This window comes from Thamnophis sirtalis, unplaced genomic scaffold, assembly GCF_051295495.1.
Source record: "Thamnophis sirtalis isolate CommonGarterSnake01/CBP01778 unplaced genomic scaffold, rThaSir2_p1.2 scaffold_12, whole genome shotgun sequence".
Taxonomy (NCBI): domain Eukaryota; kingdom Metazoa; phylum Chordata; class Lepidosauria; order Squamata; family Natricidae; genus Thamnophis; species Thamnophis sirtalis.
The window spans coordinates 51,634,391-51,654,927 of record NW_028261392.1 but is presented as its reverse complement, the minus strand read 5'-3'; the positions used below and the strand labels follow the sequence as shown (position 1 = coordinate 51,654,927).

The window sequence follows — 20,537 nt, the reverse complement described above, 5'->3', positions numbered from 1 at the left end:
CGAGCAGCTTGGATCGTGGCGATGACCTTGTGAGCAAAGAGGTCCACCTGGGGCTGGTCGAAGCGGTGAGCCAGTTCCTGGAATAGAGTCAGATGGAGTTGCCACTCTGTCTGGTCTACTGTGGTTCTGCTCTGCCAATCCGCCTGTACATTGGCTGTGCCCGAAACGTGCTCTGCCTGAAGTGATAACAGGTGAATCTCTGCCCAATAGTGAAGACGTTCCGCTTCCAGCATCAAGGCCTGGGACCTGGTGCCTCCCTGGCAGTTGACACGCGCCTTGGAAGATACATTGTCCGTGAGAATCAACACGTGATTGGTCGTCACCAGGTCTTGAAAGTCACGGAGAGCTAGGCGGATTGCTCGAAGCTCTAGCCAGTTGATACTGTTCCGCAATTCCTGGGCGCTCCAGCGACCCTACGTCACTCGGCCCAAGGCATGGGCTCCCTATCCAAATAGACTCGTGTCTGTTGTTACTACAATGTGGTCCGGCTCCTTGAAAAGGCACTTCTTGAGGATCTTTGAAGAAGTCCACCAGCAGAGCAAACGCAGCACCTTGAGAGACAAACGGACCCTGGTCTGTGAGTGGCTGGTGTGAGCCCTCTGAAATGGGAGCAAAAACCACTGGAGAGGATGTGCGTGAAACCTCAACCACAGAACAACATCTATACACGAGATCATCTTCCCCAGCAGTTGGGAGAGGACCACGAGGGGAAGAGATCGCTGCGTTTGCACCTGATTCACCAGGGTCTGAAGGCTTCGGCACCTTTCCTGGGAAAGCGACACCACGCACCATTCGGAGTCGATGACGGTGCCGAGATGGAGGAGGGATGTGGTCAGGTGCAAGTGAAAAATTCAAGAAGCCGTGGAGTTGCAATGCTTCGATCATGAGCTGCAAATCCTGTCTTGCCATATCTGGGGAAGACGATAGGATCAAGATGTCATCTAGATAACAGTTGACCCTTATTGGAAATGACCGGAGGGATGCTGCTATCACCGCCAACAACTTCGTGAAAGTTTGCAGGGCCGATGAAAGGCCGAATGGCAGGGTGCGGTATTGGAAATGCCCGAAAGGACTGCCTTCTGTAATATGGTTGTTGTCTCCTGTCCCCACGCCTAGTGTTTTGAAGGAAACACTTTGCGTTTGTCTCTATTTTCAATCAAAATAGGATCCAACGCAGCTCCAAACAGAGGGCCTCCCGTGAACAGGGTAGAGGCAAGACGCCATTTGGAACGTAGAGGCAAGACGCCATTTGGAACGTAAATCAGCCTGCCAATGGCAAAGCCAGAGGAGCCGGTGGGATGCCACGTTGGATGCTACCGCACGGGACACGAACTTGGCCACATTGAGTGTAGCATCTGAAGAGAACTCCAGCGCTGCCACCAGTTTATTTACATCCTGATGTAGTCGGAGGTCTTTGGGAGGAAGCCTAGACTGCAGCTGTTGCAACCAAACCAGCAGTTCTATTAAGGAAAGAAGTTGCTGTGGCTGCACCTAACGCCCAGGCAACCGCCTGGTGCATTTTGCGGATGACCAGTTCGACCTTGCGATCCTCGGCCTTAAGACCTTCCAAAATCTCAGAAGGGATCAAGGCGGGGAGGCCAACGGCGTTACAGGGGGATACACAGTAGGGAACTGAAGGAGTTCATCCAATTCAGGCGTGGAAGCGTAGAACTTCCTGTACCTGTTACTAGGAGGGGGAACAGCCATCGGTTGGGACAACTGTTTCTAAACAACATCCAGAAACAGCTTCGGGATGGATATGACATCTTCCTCCTGCACCTGTTCTGCAAAAAAACGGTCAGTGGAATCAAGGCCCACGGCTGTACTAGCTTGCTTTAGCTTTGTATAAAAGCGATTTGAATAAGGTGGGCTGAAATAAACCGGAGAAGGCCGGTGTATCTTGCACCAGACCATCGTCATCTGACAATTCTAGGGCAGCTACGTCCTCCTCCCCCCCCAAGAATAGAGCCTTCACTGTAAGCTGAAGGTGGTGGTGAAGGAGGATCAGCCTGAGAAATAGAAGGCAATGCTGAGAGGAACAGGGCGCTGGGCCCTGCACTGCAACTCTACATCCACCCCTTGGGAAATGGCTGCAGAAATCATGTTATGGAGTTCTGGGGCAAATTAAATTCGGGCCTATCCCTGGCCCCGAGGCCTGCAGCCATGGGTGTAAACGTGGCCGCGGATTCTGATTGCGGGGATGCTTGACATGTGGTTGGGCCCACCACAGACAGATCTGGGGTAGATTGGGGCCCCAAATCCCCTTCGTCTGCACCCCTCCCCAGTGGTGTGGGAAGATCAGGGGACCAGCCCTGGATTCCTGCTGGAGGAGTCAAGGGAACAGGGGAATGGTGCTCAGCCACTAACGTTGGAGGGGACCTAGTGATAGGCCCAGGAGCTGAGGCCGATGACTTGGCCTTCTCATTGCACTTGGCAGCTCTGTCCAGGGCTGCAGATGGTGCGTGTGATTTATGTTTAGAGGCCCTAGTGGTGGACCTACCCACCCTGATACTGGGCCCAGCGGTCTCAGAGTGCAGCGAGAAAGAGCTGGGAGTTCCATCGCTGCCTCCGGAGATAGAATAATCGGCCATAGTAATTCACAGGGGAGCGGGAGAGATTTGAAAGGCTCAAGCTCACTTCTGAAACCAGGGCAAACCTCTGATAATTGGAGAGCTGACTTGTTACAGTGCTAAATGATGGCGGCGGACTGACTTCTGCAGCACAATGACTTACTCCTCAATCACAATTGAGTGTTCAAGGCAAGCTCCACCCCTTCCTGCTGTTGATTTGGTGCAAAGACACTAATGGCTCAAATAGCCGGCGCCAGTACCTGCGTCGGTGCAAAATTCAAAAGTGCATCCAAAAAGATAGCCGCCGTCCTTCCCTGTCCGGAGTGGGGGGACAGAACGGCAGCATCCGAAATGGCGCGGCTGAGTGATGTCAAGTTGGCCATGCCCACCCAGTCATATGACCACCAAGCCATGCCCACATGGCCACCAAGCCATGTCCACTCAGTCACATGATCACCAAGCCATGGCCCCAGTAGCATGACCACCAAACCATGCCCACCCAGTTACATGACCACCAAGCCATGATCACCAAGCAAGTCATGCCCATAGAACCAGTAGTAAAAAAATTTGAATCTCACCACTGCTTAATGTGCTTTATGCTGAAAAAACAATCTGGGGAACATTTTAGCTTGCAGAAAAGAACTTACCAAAGGCACAGCTCTTGATGGCTCCAAACTAGGCCTGGGAGCAGTTGAATACATATAATTAAAAAGGCGATCTATTTTTCTCAGAGGTACACCACCACCTTTATCACTTATCTATAGGATAAAACCAGAAATTGATATAACACAATGTCCTCCAAGGAATTAAAAGAATATACCATATCTGTCTACAATTTTCAATGGTTACATTTACAGATCTAGAGTAGAAAGACTGAGACGCAGCAATTCCAAAACATAAAATAAATTCATCATTCTTGAAGTAAGTCCAATATCCAGCCTCCCAATATTGATAAACATAATCCTAACTATAATGTACTGAAAAGCAGGTGGCCCATGTTAGAAAAGCCTGCTCAATTCATGAAGTCGCTATAAACTAAAATGAATGTGTAAATATATATTCAGAGAGCCAAATAATCATAATAATTTCAAAATTTTACCTAAAAGTAATTAATACCTATATCTTGTCATAAAAATTTCTCACTCTGTTCCCTTTTATGTTAACTACCGTACATTATTCACAAAGGTACTCAACATATACAGTTTTTTTCTATCTCGGTTAACAAATAAAACAAGATTTTTTACATTTTAGTTTATTACTTACCTTTATTGATAGGTCTTCTTTTCCCAAAGTGACTAATGTTTTAATTGATGGATAGCTTTTGCATTTACCTTCATATAGCTCCACTGTAGCTCGCATTGAATTCTGCAATTTGAAGCAAAACTTTTCACTTCTTAAAGATCCTTAATTTATGTTAATAATCACACCAGAAAATTTTACAAATTCTGGTCATCTTTTAATTTAACACTATGAACTTCTCTATCATTTATATAAAATTTAACATTTTTTAACATTTTTATAACATTTTTTCTTGTCATGCAAAAGTATGTATTAGAGAAAAGCCTATTTCTTTGTTCAAAAATTATTGCAATTATAATAAAGCCTATTCTTATTAATGTAATTGTATTTTTAAATTGGAACTCAATCAGTCAGTCTGCTTGGTAGATAGCTGTAGGCATATAATCCACATGTTCGTGAGAGATATCCTTTGTCATGTCCCTAGAAAAACACCCCACCCCATTTTTCTATTTAAAGTACAGTATATAAAATATTGCTCTAAGTTGCTCTATTTTTAAAATCAGGACAAAATTTGCTGGACCAAAGCTGAGAAAAGAGAAAAAATATTTCCAAGAGCTTCAATTTTAAGTGTCAGATTTCATGGGAATAAAGAACTGTAAAATTTTGAAAAGGTACTTTCAGTATTAATTTTAAGGGAATAATTAACAAATCTCCTAAGGAATTTTCATTGAAAGGTTGAAAGGTTCACCTTTCAAGAAAGAATGCTGTCCCTCTTCACTCACAACAGGATAAATTTATAACTGCTCTAATCTAGGCACTACTCATTTCCCGGGGTTTTCACCACTTAAAAATGACAAAAATTCAGACTCCATGTGGAAGAGCTGATGCTGCAGAAAAATGTATTCATTTCTTTTGTGTCACATGATCGATCTGATATAATTTGGCATATTAACTTTTAATGTTAAACAATATTTCTGTATCTAAAATTATATATTCCAAGTTATCATTATTTTTAAATTTAATGTTGACATCATTTTTCTTTCTTCATATAATTTTATAAACTTTATTAGTTTATATCCCATGGGTAGGCTGATACATCTAACTACACCTTGATGCTATGTGAGCAGGAGATTGTACTATGGAAATTAATTTAGATTTGCCTTTTAATCATCAGAAAAGCAAAATAAGGTATGAGAGCCATACGCTTTTTATAAACCAGGATTTAAAAAGTGAATGTCAGGATGGGGCACAACCTGAAAATTAGGTGAGGCAGCAGGAAATACCAAATCACTATTCCAAAGCAGAAAGTAGGGCCAAGATATGAAGACTCAAATAATTCCTTGGAGGTGAGGTTCCACAACCTTCATCCATCCATTCCATGGGCTATCTGATATTAACTATTTTTATGAAATAATAAATGAAACAGGACAGGTGATTTTCCAATTTCAGACGGCAAAACATTTAGCATCTAAAAACTTCCCCATGTTGTCAAAATCTATTGCTGAAGTCTGACTTTTAATTAGCATGCACAATTTGCCATCAAAGACAATATTGTATTCAAAGGTGTACCTATGGCTATATTCAGGGTGAAGCATGATAACCTTATTTCTGGCAAACTCAAAAATAAGCCAAATAATATCTATCCCCTTCCCTTGATGTTAATTTACTCACCTTAAACAATTCGAAAAGCATATGAAACAAATGCGAGGGTACATAGACAACCTGAATGGGCCTGCCGGGTGCTTTAGCTAAAAAGCAAATAAAACTTTTAACTGAGAATTAAAGTTAAAGTTAACACAAACAACTATAAATTCTATGATTTATATTATTTACTAGAAATGTACAACAGCTAAAAATTAAATTAGCTCCTTAAAGAAGGTTATAATACTAGGAAATATTCAAGGAAAGAGAAATGGACAACTTGCAACAAGGGAATGGATTTAATTACAGCAGTAATAGCTGTACAATCATAGGAGTTAATGGACCAAGCCGAGGACATGATTCTCCTGGAGAAAATGCATGTGGCTGCTAAGTTGTTACCAACTGGATGACACATAAGCAATCAATCAATCAAATCAAATCCAAAAAAAAGAAATGGTAGAATGGAAAGAAAAATATTTTCTGCACAATAGAAAACTCTGACACGGTTCTCAGCTAAAAATGAATCCAGCTATTAAATTTAACAATTTCTTGCAATTTCTGACAGATACTTAATATTAAAAAGCAATCATATCTATATTTGTACCATTGAATTCTTCAATTTCCAAATCAGGTGCTACTTGATAATATTGCTCGCACAACATCTTGGCTGTTGCAAAGGCATCTGTTAGGGAATAATAATAATATATATCATGTGACTGTGAGAAGATAACAGTATATTATATACTGCAAAATTTAGAAGCTGCAAATTATTCTCTTTAAATAAAACCTGTAAGATTCGAAATAATGTGAGAAGTGCATAATTGAATCTCCTAATACATTTACTTTAAATCTGCTAATAATACATACATATGTACGTACATACGTACATGCATATGTACATGAATGAAAGAATGAATGGAATTCCTTTTTCATTCCAGTTTTTAATGCTGATTTTAAAACTGCATTTGTTCGTCTGGCATTAAAAAAATATATGCCTCATACAAGAAAGCAAAACTTTTATCACATTCAAAAAATTTAACATACAGTATTAACTCAGATTTACCTGAAAAATAAATTCTATTAAAATCACTGGGAACAATTCTTTCCTAGGCATACAGTATATCACAGAAGTACATCTCCTCACATTTTGTAAACATTAAAGTATATCTTTTCATGTGACAACACTTGGCTACAATGTAAAGTAGTGAGTATACAGCTTTATAACAGTGTAAATGTGCTGTCCCCCCTGATAATGTCCAAATGGGGCCCAAACTGTCAATATTTTGTGTGGCCACCATTATTTTCCAGCACTTCCTCAACCCTCTTGGGTATAGAGTCCCGAAGGATGGCATATAAATTTTATTAATAAATAAATAAATAAATTATTAAATAGAGTTCACCAGAGCTTCACAGGTTGCCACTGGACTCCTCTTCCACTCCTTCACGACATCACGGAGCTGGTGGATGTTAAGAGACCTTGTGCACCTCCATCTTTCGTTTCAGGATGCCACACAGAACCTCAATAGGGTTTAGATCTGGAGTCATGCTTGGCCAGTCCATCATTTTTACCTTCAGCTTCTTAGCAAGGCAGTGGTTGTTTTGGAGGCGTGTTTGCGATCGTTATCATTTTTGAATACTGCCCTGTGGCCCAGTCTCTAAAGGGAGGGGATCATGCTTCGGTATGTCACAGTACATGTTGGCATTCATGGTTCCCTCAATGAACTGTGGCTCCCCAGTGTCGGCAGCACTCATGCAGCCCCAGACTATGACATTCCCACCACGCTTGAATGTAGGCAAGACACACTTGTCTTTGTACTCCTCACCTGGTTGCTGCCACACATGCTTAATACCATCTGAACCAAATAAGTTTATCTTGGTCTAATTGGACCACAGGACATGGTTCCAGAAATCCATGTCCTTAGTCTGCTTCTCTGCAGCAAATTGTTTGTGGGCTTTCTTGTGCATCTTTCTTTAGAAGAGGCTTCCTTCTGGGACGACAGCCCTGAAGACCAATTTGATGCAGTGTGTGGTGTATGGTCTGAGCATTGACAGGCTGACCTCCCCACCCCTTTAAGCTCTGCAGCAATGTTGGCAGCACTCATACATCTATTTCTCAAAGCTAATGTCAGCCTCTGTTTTGGTTATTTGCTTACGGCTGCATGGTATTGGGGAAGGGAATAATATTGTACTGGAGGAGTTTTGTTCTCACCATTTCTGCGCATGCTGGTGTTTCATGCTGATGTTTGGCCTTGGTCAAGGCCAACCGTCTCACATACCAATTTGATGAGGTTGTTTGAAGATGCACCCCACATGACACCTTAGGGAGTTGCAGATTGGACACTGGATTGGGGAATTGAGGGGAGGGATGTTTGGTATGTATGATTTTGCATGTTTCTGCTTCAGATCTTGCTTTACTTCGCTGCTATCTTTTATAACCAGTAAAAGTACTCTTAATTCTACAAATGGAGTTAAGTGGTTTCTTTCTTGGTTGCTGAAGGAGGCATGCCTGACAATAAGCAAGGTCTCGCTTTCGCACTTATCCCGGAGCTAACACCTTCCGAGGGGAGTGTAATAAAAACAAAACCTTCAAAGAAATGTCCAACTCGGGCAGCGACCAGGATGACAACATGGGGGCTGCCGGATCATCATGTCTCTTAGAGACAGAGTGGATAGTGGAACTGAATTTGGAGGAAAGATCTGTTCGCCCCAGGTGGTTGTTGGGAGTGGGACAGAAGTATGATCTTGAGGACATTCTGGCTGGAATTACAACAACCCGACGTCAGCGACCAGCAGCTTCCTGGCAGGAAGCCGAAGAAGAAGCTCTCATGATGTCCCACGCTATGAAACTCTTCCAGGAGGCTTGGGAGAAATGTCATTTTCGCGAGAGCAGGTCTGGAAGAGAAGCTGATTTCCCTGATCAAGAAGAGAGACCTGTGTCACCCGGGGAGCCCTTGGGGCAGACAGCGGAGCTGATCAGGATGGGAGAGCCCCAGCAGCAGCAGACGCAAGAACCCTTCCAAGGGGGGGAGGGCCCCCCCCCCCACAGATGCCGGATGGCAAATGTTCTTCCTCTTGGAGTGAAATTTAGAGGGGACCCAAAGGAGCTAAGATTTTTCCTGGTGCAGGTCTGGAATTTCATGCAACAGTTTGGGGAGGATCTCCCAAATGAGGAAGCCAAGGTAAGAGTTGTTACCATGGCGTTGGAGAACAAAGCGGCAGCCTGGATGGTCAGTCTGCATAACGATGACTCCCCCTTGCTGAGGAACTATAATAGGTTTATGGCTGCCCTGACCCACTCACCAAGCGAAAGGCCAGAACCAATATGAAAACCCTTAGTCAGGGAAAAAATCCAGTGGCTGAATACATCCAAGAGTTTCGTGAACTGTCGGTGTGTATGCGGAGTTATTCGGAGGAAGCTTTGATGGACACTTTTATGGATGGCATGAACCAAGATATAGACCAGAACTGTGTTAACAGCCTCCCCCCCCCCCAACCCAGTGTTGCAGGTACGAATTGGCAGCAGATGTGGAGATCAACCTAGCCAGGGATAAATACTGGGAAGACAGTGAGCAACAATTTGTTTATTCAGATCCTCCGAGTTCATTGTCATGAGGTGCCATGTTGAACTTCCAGTGACCAGTATGAGAGAGTGAGAGCGATATCGCCAAATTTAACACACCCGCTCCGCCTTCACATCTGAGACCTTGTAACACTAATGAGTTACATGATACCAGGGAGGAAAACGGCTACATGGGCCCCATTTGGACAGTATCACTTAGGAGTGTACTCACTTTTGTTGCCAACAGTTTAGTCATGGCTGTGTGTTGCATTATTTTGAGGGGACAGCACATTTACACTGTTATACAAGCTGTATACTCACTATTTTACATTATAGTCAAGTGTCATTTCTTCAGTGTTCACGTGAAAAGATATACTTAAATGTGAGGGGTTGTATGTAAGATTGCACAGCCCAATTTAAAAACCAAAAATGCATGTTAATAAAATCTTCAAATTTCAAAGTTATTCCTGCACCTTTTATGAAAACTACCTGTGTTTCTCTGAAAATAAGACCCATTCTGAAAATAAGCCCTAGCATGGGGTTTTTGGGTGCGCCTAATATAAGCCCTACTCCAAAAATAAGCCTGGGGAATGGGTGTGGTCAGCACAAGAGGCAGAGAGTGTGTCTGGCAGCAGCTGCAGCCTGCTGGCCCCTTGGCACAGCACAGAAGTCTGAACGCGGAGGCAGAGGGGGGAGACAGGTGATCTGGACGTGCTGTGCGGCTTCCTGGCTCTATGGGAGGCTCACATGGCAGCATCAACAGAAGACAGAGGCACGGGGAAGAGGCAGGCGATCCCGCCGCCCTGCATGAGCTCCTGCTGTGGCGCAGGCAAGCCAAGGCACAGCGGGATGGAGTGGGTGGGTGGCGCGTTAGGATCACCTGCCTCTTTTCCCCTGTGTCACTGCCTCCGCCTGGCTCCACTGTGCACTTTTCACCCAGAGGAAGACTGCAAGCCATCTGCTTGCAAATGGGGCACTTTGAAATGAAGCTAATTGTTCTGTTTCAAAGTGCTCCATTTGCAAGCAGATGAAGCTTCCAGTCTCCCTCATTTCTCCATACAGGCAAAAAGTGTGTCTGCTCTGGGAAGCCCTGTAAGCTGTTGGCCACGGGCAAGCAAATGATAGGAGCGAGTGGGCGACTGCAAAATAAGACAAAATAAGGGATGTGTTTCTTATTTTCAAGGAAAATGGGTATCTTAAAAATTGTAGACAAAGGCATTATTTACATCTCACTCATAATGAAGATATACAATACAGCCCAAGGGAATAGTTATTTCAATAACCATATGCTATTATAGATGTTTCAATGCAACTTCATAGCTGACAAACCTATTTGAATAAGGAAATGGGTATTCAAACCCATTAATTTATTTCCAATATTCAATGAATGTAACAAGCACAAAAATGTAAACAACAGGTCTCTAGATCCTACCAATGTATTTCATTTAGACATTTAAAAAATATTGAAATATTTTTATGAGTATTTTTACTACTATATTTTACTAAAAAGAATATACACTTGATTATATTAAGTATGCTGCACCTTAATATAGTGATAAAAAAGTCTGTTCGTTCCTGAATCAATTTTGTGCATAATCAAGCTAAGCAATTTTATTTATTTAAACCGAGGAAACTATTATTTCATCTCTAAATAAACACCATCACAAATAAAATACAACTTGCAATTATTTTATATAATAGCAATGAGTGTAATGCAAACGATAACATATGGTGTTAGCCGTGGTGGCACAGTGGTTATGTAGTATAGCCAGCTAATTCTGCTGGTTGCCGTGGGTTTGATCCTGACCATTTCAAAGTTAACTCAGTCTTCTATCGTTCTAAGACTGATAAAAGGACCCAGATTATTGAGGGCAATATGCTGACTCTGTAAAACCGCTTAGAGAGGGCTGTAAAGCACTATGAAGATATAAAAGTCTTTGTACTATTCTTATGTGAAATAAATACATTAAGGATTAAAAAGAATTTTGAAGACAGAAAATTAGGAATAATATAATCTCATCAACTATGAGCCATTAATGGAAAAAAGTGGTAGATCAAATCCAAAGTGATGATTAATTATAAACAGGGCAACAATATGTAGAGCTCACTGCAAAACAGTTAGCAAAGTTAAAGGCAGACATGATATTGCTTCTGAAGCTACTTTACTTGTGTCTTGGTTTAATCATTCAAATTTAATCTGAAGTGGGTATGGAAATTTTGGGCTGAAAGAAAATGACTGATTTTTAACTATGGTTAACATCAATAATGAAAAGATCAAGCTATTAAACTACAGAAAGGAACACATTTGTTTTGATGAAAACTAATATAGCTACTGACTTTATGATCAGAAACAGATGCAATCAACTTTTGAAATGCAAAGCAAAATTATTTTTACTTTTACCTTCCACTACATCAGCCACATTACAAGTAGGATCAATGCTCCCAATATGTTTTGGATGAGCAGGATTGGTGACTCCACCAAAAAGGAGTGCTATAAAGATTAAAAGGCAGAATCAATTGAAATATTATTATTTATTAAAGAATATAAAATTATAGGTTTTTATTCCATGCAAAGGAAAAACAACCCTTGTTAAAATCTTTCATAAAGAAAATATTACCATTAATAAATTATTAACATTAAAAAATGTGTTTCCAATGTTTGCAAAGAAATCCTTGTACAGACAAAATGTACACTGGTAACAACTACTATATTGAAGTGTTTGTTTATCAGGGCAAACTGGTCTACCCAAATATGGGACAGCAAATACTGCTTCCACTTCTGCCTTTCAGCCCCAATCCAGGAGCCTTCGCAGGCAGTCGCTTTTGCGTCAAACTATTTTTCTGTTAAATTTATATTTATCGACAAAGAAAGAAAGGGAGATCTATTTCAAGCTATTTAGCTCTTATCACCTTCTGGGATTCAAACTTGGGCTACTTACATATTAGGTAGATGTATTAACCACTAAGCCAAGGGCTCTCCTCACTTTGTCGGCTATACCATGGGAGAGACTGACCAGGGGTCTGCAAATTTAAACACTCAAAAAGCCATTTGGATCTCTGTCCCTCTCCCTATTTCCCCCTCTCTTCTCTTTCCCTCCCTCTATATCTCTCTATATTTCTCTCCCCCTTTATGTATCACTCTATGTGTGTCTCTCTATGTCTCTCTCTCTCACCATCTGTGTATGTGTGTATGTCTCCCTCTCTCTCAGAAAACCATGGCTAGGCAAAACCAGCAAGCTCTCCTTGGAGCTCTTCACTACTCCTCTTATTTCTTTTTTTGGTAATCCGGGCTAGCTGAGGAATGATCACCAGCCACGGTGGAGGCTTCTCTTTGGGTGACCATCCTCCCCCCTCCTTCTCATCTTGCGCCCCCGTGGCCAGTTGTAGTGGGGTCAGGAGGGTGCGCATGAGCAGGGAGATACTCAAGTGAGCATCAAAGTGCAACAAAGGTGCACGCGGGGCAAGTGGCTGCTCGCTTAAGGAGGGTCTTAACAGGATACAACAGCATGCGCTTCTCTCCTGCACTAAGGTTCTGGCCATTGCCTTGCCCTCATCTCCCGCTTGGCAGCTCTTTGGCCGAGCGTGGAGGGCGTGGGCTCCAGCCCAAATGGCAGGAGGCGAAGGTTGCCTAACATGCAAATGTGCCGTGAAGGCAGGCACAGGGCTGCTTTGCTCCTGCACTAAGGCTCTGACAACGCTCCTCTGACTGACCCTCCTTCTCTCATGACCCCCTGGCCGGCTGTGGCAGGCGAGGAGTATGCACATGTGCAGAGAGACCCTCAAGCGAGTGCCTGCCCACCATAGGGGGGGGCTTTGCTGCTTGCTTGAGGGTCCTCCAGCATGTGTGCACCCTCCCGGTCGAACCACAGCGGGCCAGGGGATCACGAGAGGAGGAGGAGGAGGAGGCTCACCTGAAGGAAGCCTCCGCCGAGGCCGGCGAACTTTCTTCAGCCAGCTTGGATTTCTGAAAAGAAGAAATAAAAGGAGTAGCGAAGCGCCCCAAGGAGAGCTTGCTGATTTGGCTTTCCAAGAGAGAGAGAAGAGATGCAGAGATAGAGAAACAGCATGAGATACACACACACACACACACACACGGGAGGGGGGGAGATCGGCTGATGGGCAAGCATCTTTGGCGAGGGCTTTTTCAAAGCTTGACCCCTGGGGTGAGTGGGTGAGGTTCAGCCAGGCCAGCCTCCTTTTCCCACTGCTGTGAGCTTCTTAAAGCTGCGGCTGAACGCTGCTGGCCCATCCCCCTTTCCAACGTCTCCTCCTCCTGGATCAGTGGTGGGTTGCTGCTGGTCCACCCCGGTTCTCGTGAACCAGTTGGTCACCGGACCTGGAAGTAAGTTCCAGAATGCCTGCCCCGGCCCTGTATACCTGGACGGTATTTTGTCCCTTCTGTCTCCCTGTGCGTGCTCAGAAAAGCAACTCCAGGAAGTTCCTTTGCTAGCAGGCAGGTTCTAGGACACCTACCGCCACCAAAGGATCTTCCCGGAGTTGCTTTTCTGAACGGTATTTTGTCCCTTCTGTCTCCCCATGTGTGCTCAAAAAAGCAACTCTGGGAAGGTCCTTTGCTAGCAGGCAGATTCTAGGACACTTGCCGCCACCAAAAGACCTTCCCGGAGTTGCTTTTCTGAACATGGGGAAACGGACGGTATTTTGTCCCTTCTGTCTCCCCGTGCCACCCGCTCGTCTGCATTACAACCAGCCCACCCCCTTTTGTCTCCTGGCATGGGCTCTCTGGAGGTGGAGGTTCTTTCCAAAGACCAGCTTCTTTCCGGCGCGGTGATGGCCAGCGAAGCTCTTACCGAAGGCAAGAATCCCACCACTGCGCCAGATTCAGCAAACCATGAGGCTGTCAGAGAGAAGAGGGCAGCGCATGCCCATGGGCTTGTGCAACAGCCGAATTCTCGCCTCCTATTTTTCAGCTGCTGCACAAGCCCACATGGTGTGCGCTGAACTCTTCTCTCTTGACAGCAGACTGGTTAAAAAGAAGGACGAGGCTCTGCTGGTCTGAAGCCCATCCAGCAGTAGCAGTAGTTTCCCCCTTCCTCTGCCCAGCTCACCGCCCCCTTTGCTTAGGCTCCCCGCTGGGTTTGGGGACTTATGCCCCTTCCTGACGTGCTTTGCAATGTCGTGCCCACATGGACCTCTTCATGGTGCTGGCTGGGCAACCTGGTTCTGGGGATCCCCTCCCCCCCGTCTGCCCGTCTCTCCAGATTTTGTGGCTTTTCAGGATTTTCTTTTTAAAAAACGCCTCTCTGGGTGATCTTGAAAACCTGCGAGGTTGCTTTGGAAGGGGACAGATGGGCTGCGAGCAGGTGCCTGAAGCTGCTGCTTGCAGTCATTTATGGCTGCAGATAGATTGCGCCTGTAGCGGGAAGCTCCTCACCCTGTGAGAGCTCCTCTCCAGCACTCCTAGTTTGGTAACATCATCAGTGTTAGAAGGGAGTGGGGTTGGGGGGGAAGGAGGAGAAAGGACAAAAAGGAGAAAGAGAGGGAGAAAGAGGAGGTGGGGGATAATGGGAGCCTTGCTGCTTTCTGAGCTTGGTGGTTTTCTTACAGACATTTCATTACCAAACTAGGTAACATCATCAGTGCTAGAAGAAAGTGGGGTTGGGGGGGGGAAGGAGGAGAAAGTTAGGACAAAAAGGAAAAAGATAAGGAGGGAGAGGACTATGGGGTCCTTTGGTGTTCTCTGAACGTGGTGGTTTTTAATTATTTTTAGGGAAATTTTATTTATTTATTGTTTATAGAATGTTTGTTACAAGAAATGTCATTCCTTTTTGCAAATGTTTTATTTGTGATGCAATATGTTGCTTTTATGTGTACAGGTTGGTGCATGGTTTATGTGTCTCAAGGTGGCTGCTTTTCTATGGGCAGGCCAAGTTGGTGCAAGGCAGCTTTGCCAGATTTTGTGGGTTTCTGTGAGATACCTGGTTCGTTGTTTAGGTAATTGTGAGGTGGTTGCTGGTTCTGTGAGCTTCCTGGCACTGTCCTTTATAATTTCCCACAATGCCTTGATGGTTTTTATTCCAGTGGCTTTGTTTTTCCTGTTCTTGGGATTAGGGAAAAAAACTGGTCTTTGCAAGGTCCCCCACCCGGTCACATGGCCGGCAAGCCACTCCCCTCCCACCTGGTCACATGGCCGGCAAGCCACTCCCACAAAGGAGGCCACACCCACAGAGTAGGTTCCAAAATTTTTTGAAACCCACCACTGTCCTGGATCCCATTCCCACCCCACTTCATGTTCACGAGGCTGGCATCGATTGTGGCCAGGCTACGCCAGTGACTCAAAGCAAAGAGCAGGTTGCGCATCTCCCCAAGTGACCGAGGCATGCCCAACACCAACAAAGGATGGAAAAAGCTCCACAAGAGTGAGGCGCTGGAGAATCAGCCCCAGCTGCTTCTCCATCCCCCGCCGTCACCCTTGCCTTCTCAGACCAGGCAAGGGAGAGGAGGGCAAAGGAAGGGGCCAGCCAGTGATGGGAGCTGCAGCAGAGGGGCCAAGAGCACTGACAACCAATCTATACCAATCTCCTTTTATTTCCTTTTTGGTAAATATAAATTTAACACGAAAATAGTTTGTCACGAAAGTGACTGCCTGCGAAGGCTCCTGAATTGGAACTGAAAAGCGAAAGCGGTATGCTTTGTCCTATATTTGGATAGACCAAGTGTTAAAAAAAACACTTAATCTATCCTCTGGTATAGTTGACAAAGTGAGGAGAGCCCTTGGTTTAGAGGTTAATACATCTACCTAATATGTAAGTAGCCCAAGTTTGAATCCCAGAAGGATATGGCTAACTGACGAGAGCTAAATAGCTTGAAATAGATCTATACTAGTCTCCCTTTATTGTTGGTAAATATAAATTTAACTACCATGCTTCTTTCTTCAGTAGTACTACTTAGATTTTTAATTTCTGCATACAATGTACTACAATACAGATTAGCCTAATTGCAGCTTGAATTGAGTGGATCCCCTTTACTCAATCTTTTAAACATGTCATGAAAAATCATATGAAATGCTCCTCAAAAACATTCACAATCTCATGGTTTTAAGATTTAGCATAAGGAAAGACTTAGAGAAAGCTTCTGTGGATCTTGTTTTTTAGTAGACCTGTACAGAATTGCTCTGTAATCTGTACAGTGCCCAAGACTTCTTGATAAATTTTAAAAGCATTAAATGATATCAATAAAACTACAGATAGAATAGTATTTAATATTAAACATAGAGTACATAATTACAATAAACGCACACCTTTTTAAAGTTGTATCTGTTACCTATCTCTGTGATTTAATTCATACAGGTAGTCAACCTAACATCTGGAAAAATTAAGATTGGCTTTATGCAAACAATGAAAAATTCTGAAAACATTATTTTATGTCAAACTGCACAAGTCTCACATGTCTTTGCCAATGCTGTGTTTTATTAAATACCATTTAACCCTTATATTTCTGTTTTTAAAATAATATGGTCCAACAAAACATCTTAATAAGCAGCCTTCAGATCAAACCTACTTAAGTTCATAAAATTGGTATAGTTATGACCTATTTAATTTCCACTTGGGAGGACAACCTACAATTACCTGAGTACATACATACATACCGATCATGCTATTCCCTTTGGGGGGTAAGCAAGAGTACAGAAAAAAGAGTAAGAAATAGTAAGACAAAGAAATTAAAGCATGAGAAAAGGAAATAGCTTTCCTCTCAGTTATATACAGCATCACACACTGCTTTTTTGTTCAACTTTTTTGTGCTTCCACACCACTATTTCCACATGAGCCCTTCATAGAGGCAATAAAACCAAGGCCCTCTAGCTAACGTTCATTGTAAATCATTCCGATTCGCAGCCAAAAATGGTATCTTCCACATAGACTTCTAATGTCACCCCAAGCTTCCTTATTCATTTATACATAAACATGGAGATACCACTAATTCTTGCCTTATTCTCTGCAGACTGTTGACCATTCCATTTATTTTATGTGTTTTATTCCATTATCACTCTTATTGCATTCAGCAACCAACTTTCATATTTATTGCAGAAATAAAAAATAATTTATCAAATGCTTTCTCTAAGTAAACAAACATATGGCAAACCATATACTGTAGTCTATTATATGCTGGCAGAAAATATTATTATAATTTGCTAAAAACAAAACCTGATTTGCATGGCCCCTGTCCAGAATAATGCTACACTTCACATACATATCTCTGCATCATCTCTAAAACTTTTTCAATCAAAATATTGCAAACACCTTACTGGCCACCCTCCACAAACGAATTCTTTTGTAGATTTTGCATGCATACTTGCTACTTTTCTCCTTGGGAAATAACTTTTATATATGGGCACATATATAACTGCATAACCACTCTTTAAGCAAACCTGTCCCAAGTCTCGCCCTTTATATCCTCCAACTGTGAATCCATTGTAATTAAGTCCATCTATCTCGCTCCTGGTTATCCTGTGAACTGATTTGTCCTAAGATTTATTTGTTTATTTTTGTATATTTTATTTTATTATTCAGAGTATTTTCAAGAATCATCACAAAAAGCAAGTTCAAAAATGCCAATACTTTTTCTATTCGTTTTTTTTTTTAAGTTCAACTTTCATATCAATAAGAGTGTCACAGGGAAATCTACTTCTTTCTCTGTTCTGATCTTTGTAGAAAAAGATACATTGGGGCATCTAATCATTTCCATAATCTTCACTGCTATCCCGATTTAGGAAAACTCATCCCAGCTGACTTGCCCTGGCTATCTCGGCCCAGCCAACTTGCTATAGGACAACTCACCGTGGGATAACTCAATGCAAGATAACTGTATTGTTTTATATATATATATTTATTTATATATTTATATATTTATATATTTATATATTATATATATATATATATATATATATATATATATATATATATATATATATATATATATATATATATATATATATATATATATATATCTTGATAACATTGATATTAATTAAATATACATAATATGCTTTCAGCTTCTCAGATTTACATATTCATTGTAATTATAATGTATTCTATTTTGTGGCAGTACATAAAATAGTTTTTTTTCTACTTTCTATGTCTTATTACTAGCTCCCAATACAATTCCCATACTAAGAGGTATTATGTATTTATCCATCATCCCTTATTTTTTTATTTTTTAAGCCTCCATAATAATAATCTTGACTTCTAACATTTACTTATACATATTAACTATAATAGCTTCTATCATATAATAGTATGCGTAACAACATTTTCCAAATATTTAATTTCTAGCTCTATTTTTAAGTCTTTACTAAAACAAATCCCATATTAAGATATATTCTATATCTATCCATCATCTCTTTCCCTTTTTAATATTTCAATTCTTATTGACTTTTTAATTAGTCTCCTTGCTCCTCCCTTGGGATCTTGTATCCCTCTACATCACTCATGTTTAATCAAATGTCTTCTCTGCCTCCACATCAGTCTCTTGCTGTCTGCTCTCTAAGATACCCATTAGAACCTCTTTAGTCTCTGCTAAGGAATCTTTCTTTTTGCTCTTAATTTTTGCCTCTTAAAAAAATCATTTACTGGATGTGTGGCCAGTGTCATGGCAAGACAACACTTTCTTTGGAGGTTCCCAAGGGATCATCGATATCACAGCCATCAGAGGATCCTTTTGGACCAAAGCCATTCTGTAGGAACGCTGAAAAAGAGGAGCGCATTCCAATGAGCTCAGGGAAACCACAAATTCCCTGGCCATTTCGGAGGAAGCTCCTCAAGCTGACGGCAGAGGAAGTAGCCATTGCAAGCCATTACAAAGCTGGAGCAGCCTCAGTGGGAGAGTGGAGACAAAAGGAAGGTGTGGACAGTCTGGGTGAGATACCTTTTTTTAATACATACAAGTTTTTTTTTACAACCTCTTTGGAAAAGCAGAGAGTAGAGTATGGCATAAACAGAAGAGGTGAAACTGCCCCCCCCCTCACCTCTGATTGAAGAGTGGTGAGGAAGGCAGGTGGGGCCAAAGAACAAAAGAAGAAAAAATTGAACTGACTAAGCAAGATTGATTTCAAGAATATAAGTAGAAAGTCAGACTGAATATTTTCAAACCTCTTTATTTTTCAAAATGGGGATTAATAATCAAAACTAAACTGACTATATGAAGGTTTTTTTCCTTTTTTTTCTTTTCCTTTATAAAACTTTTTTTCCTTGGAATTGAGTTATAGTGCCATCTAGAGGCACCAGTACAAATTGGTTATAAGAACAAGGATCAGAAGTGGTCTTGGCAATTGGTGAACCGAAGTGATAAGAAATTGTTTTGATTACTAGAGAGTTGTACACTGGGAACTTTGTTTTTGTTATTTGCTGGAACAGTACTGCTCTTGAAACTTGAAAAAGAAATAACAGAAAATATTTTTTTCTCTATTTGTCTTTTGAACACTGATATAAGATTTCCCTTTTTTAGTGGTTGGTAATACTGTGACTCTCTTTTGGATTACAAAAAACGAGACAATTGCAATTTTAGGGCCTGGTGGATTGATTTGGATTATAAACTTTATTGCTATTTTTTCTTCTTCTTTCCTCTTCTGAGATAATGTGGATTAAGGTAAGAACCACCCGAAGAAAAGAAGCTATCACAATATTTGAATTTGGATTAAAAAGGTTCACTTTTCTTTTTTTCCTCTCGGGTTTTTAAAAAAAAATAAAAAAAAATGTCTCTTTCTTTTTTGGATGTTTTTCTCCTTTTTCTCCTTTTGCTTTTTCTCACTGTCCTCCCTTGGGGTGGATTTATATTTGGATTACAAATTGAATTGCAACTATAACAACTTAAATCTGGGGGATTATAAATATCAAGAAACTATCAAGATACAACAAGATGAAGAAAACAACAACACAACTGTTTTCAGCATCCTCTTCAACAACCTCTTATCCAGCTGGTCAGAGAACATTGGATAACATGGCACAAGAGAAAACCACCACTATGCAACTAGAACTAAAAAATATGATACAGACTCTACATGAAGACTTAAAGGAAAGGATAGGCAAATTAGATAAGAGAATGGAGAAAGTAGAAAGGGAATTAAAAGATTTTAAAGGGATTATGGAGAAAAATGTACAATGAATACAAAAAGTGGGGGACTCCTCACCTCGATCTCTACCTCAGTGGCCACACAGTACCACCCTTACACATTGTGCCCTGGGTAGGCAATTCTGATACAGTTCTTTATTCTGTCACTTTTGGAAATGGTAGACCAATAAGTATTCAGGCCCAATCTCCTAAGTGGGTGGCCAGGCGGTAGCAATCTTGAATTTACAAGCTAGGTATCCAGACTGACCCCGGTAGAGAAATCTGTGCAGAGCTATTATACTGTAATAATATGTGTTTGTTTGTTTCCTTGTAGGATTAATCTTCCTTCTGGAGGGCAGCATATAATGGTTGACTTGCTACACAGCTTTTCTTGCAATCAAACAGCTGTTAACAGGAGAGGAAGGGAAGGCATTGGAATGTAAGGGAGGTTTGGGAGGAAAATG

At 41.9% G+C, this 20,537-nt stretch overlaps 1 protein-coding gene across 4 annotated transcripts in view; it reads right to left on the bottom strand.

Moving 5' to 3' along the window:
* Positions 1 to 20,537, bottom strand: part of PDK3 (pyruvate dehydrogenase kinase 3) — an 88,914-nt gene that overhangs the window by 21,781 nt on the left and 46,596 nt on the right. For 3 of the 4 annotated variants that reach the window (XM_087726525.1, XM_087726527.1, XM_087726524.1), the window contains 6 exons: positions 16,616 to 16,630; positions 11,411 to 11,500; positions 6,055 to 6,132; positions 5,481 to 5,557; positions 3,834 to 3,935; positions 3,218 to 3,328 (listed from right to left, as the gene is read on the bottom strand). In XM_087726525.1, the coding sequence (XP_087582651.1) occupies positions 3,218 to 3,328; positions 3,834 to 3,935; positions 5,481 to 5,557; positions 6,055 to 6,132; positions 11,411 to 11,500; positions 16,616 to 16,630 (473 nt within the window). The remainder of the gene's footprint in view (positions 1 to 3,217; positions 3,329 to 3,833; positions 3,936 to 5,480; positions 5,558 to 6,054; positions 6,133 to 11,410; positions 11,501 to 16,615; positions 16,631 to 20,537) is intronic. The other variant, XM_087726526.1, reaches the window with a different exon arrangement.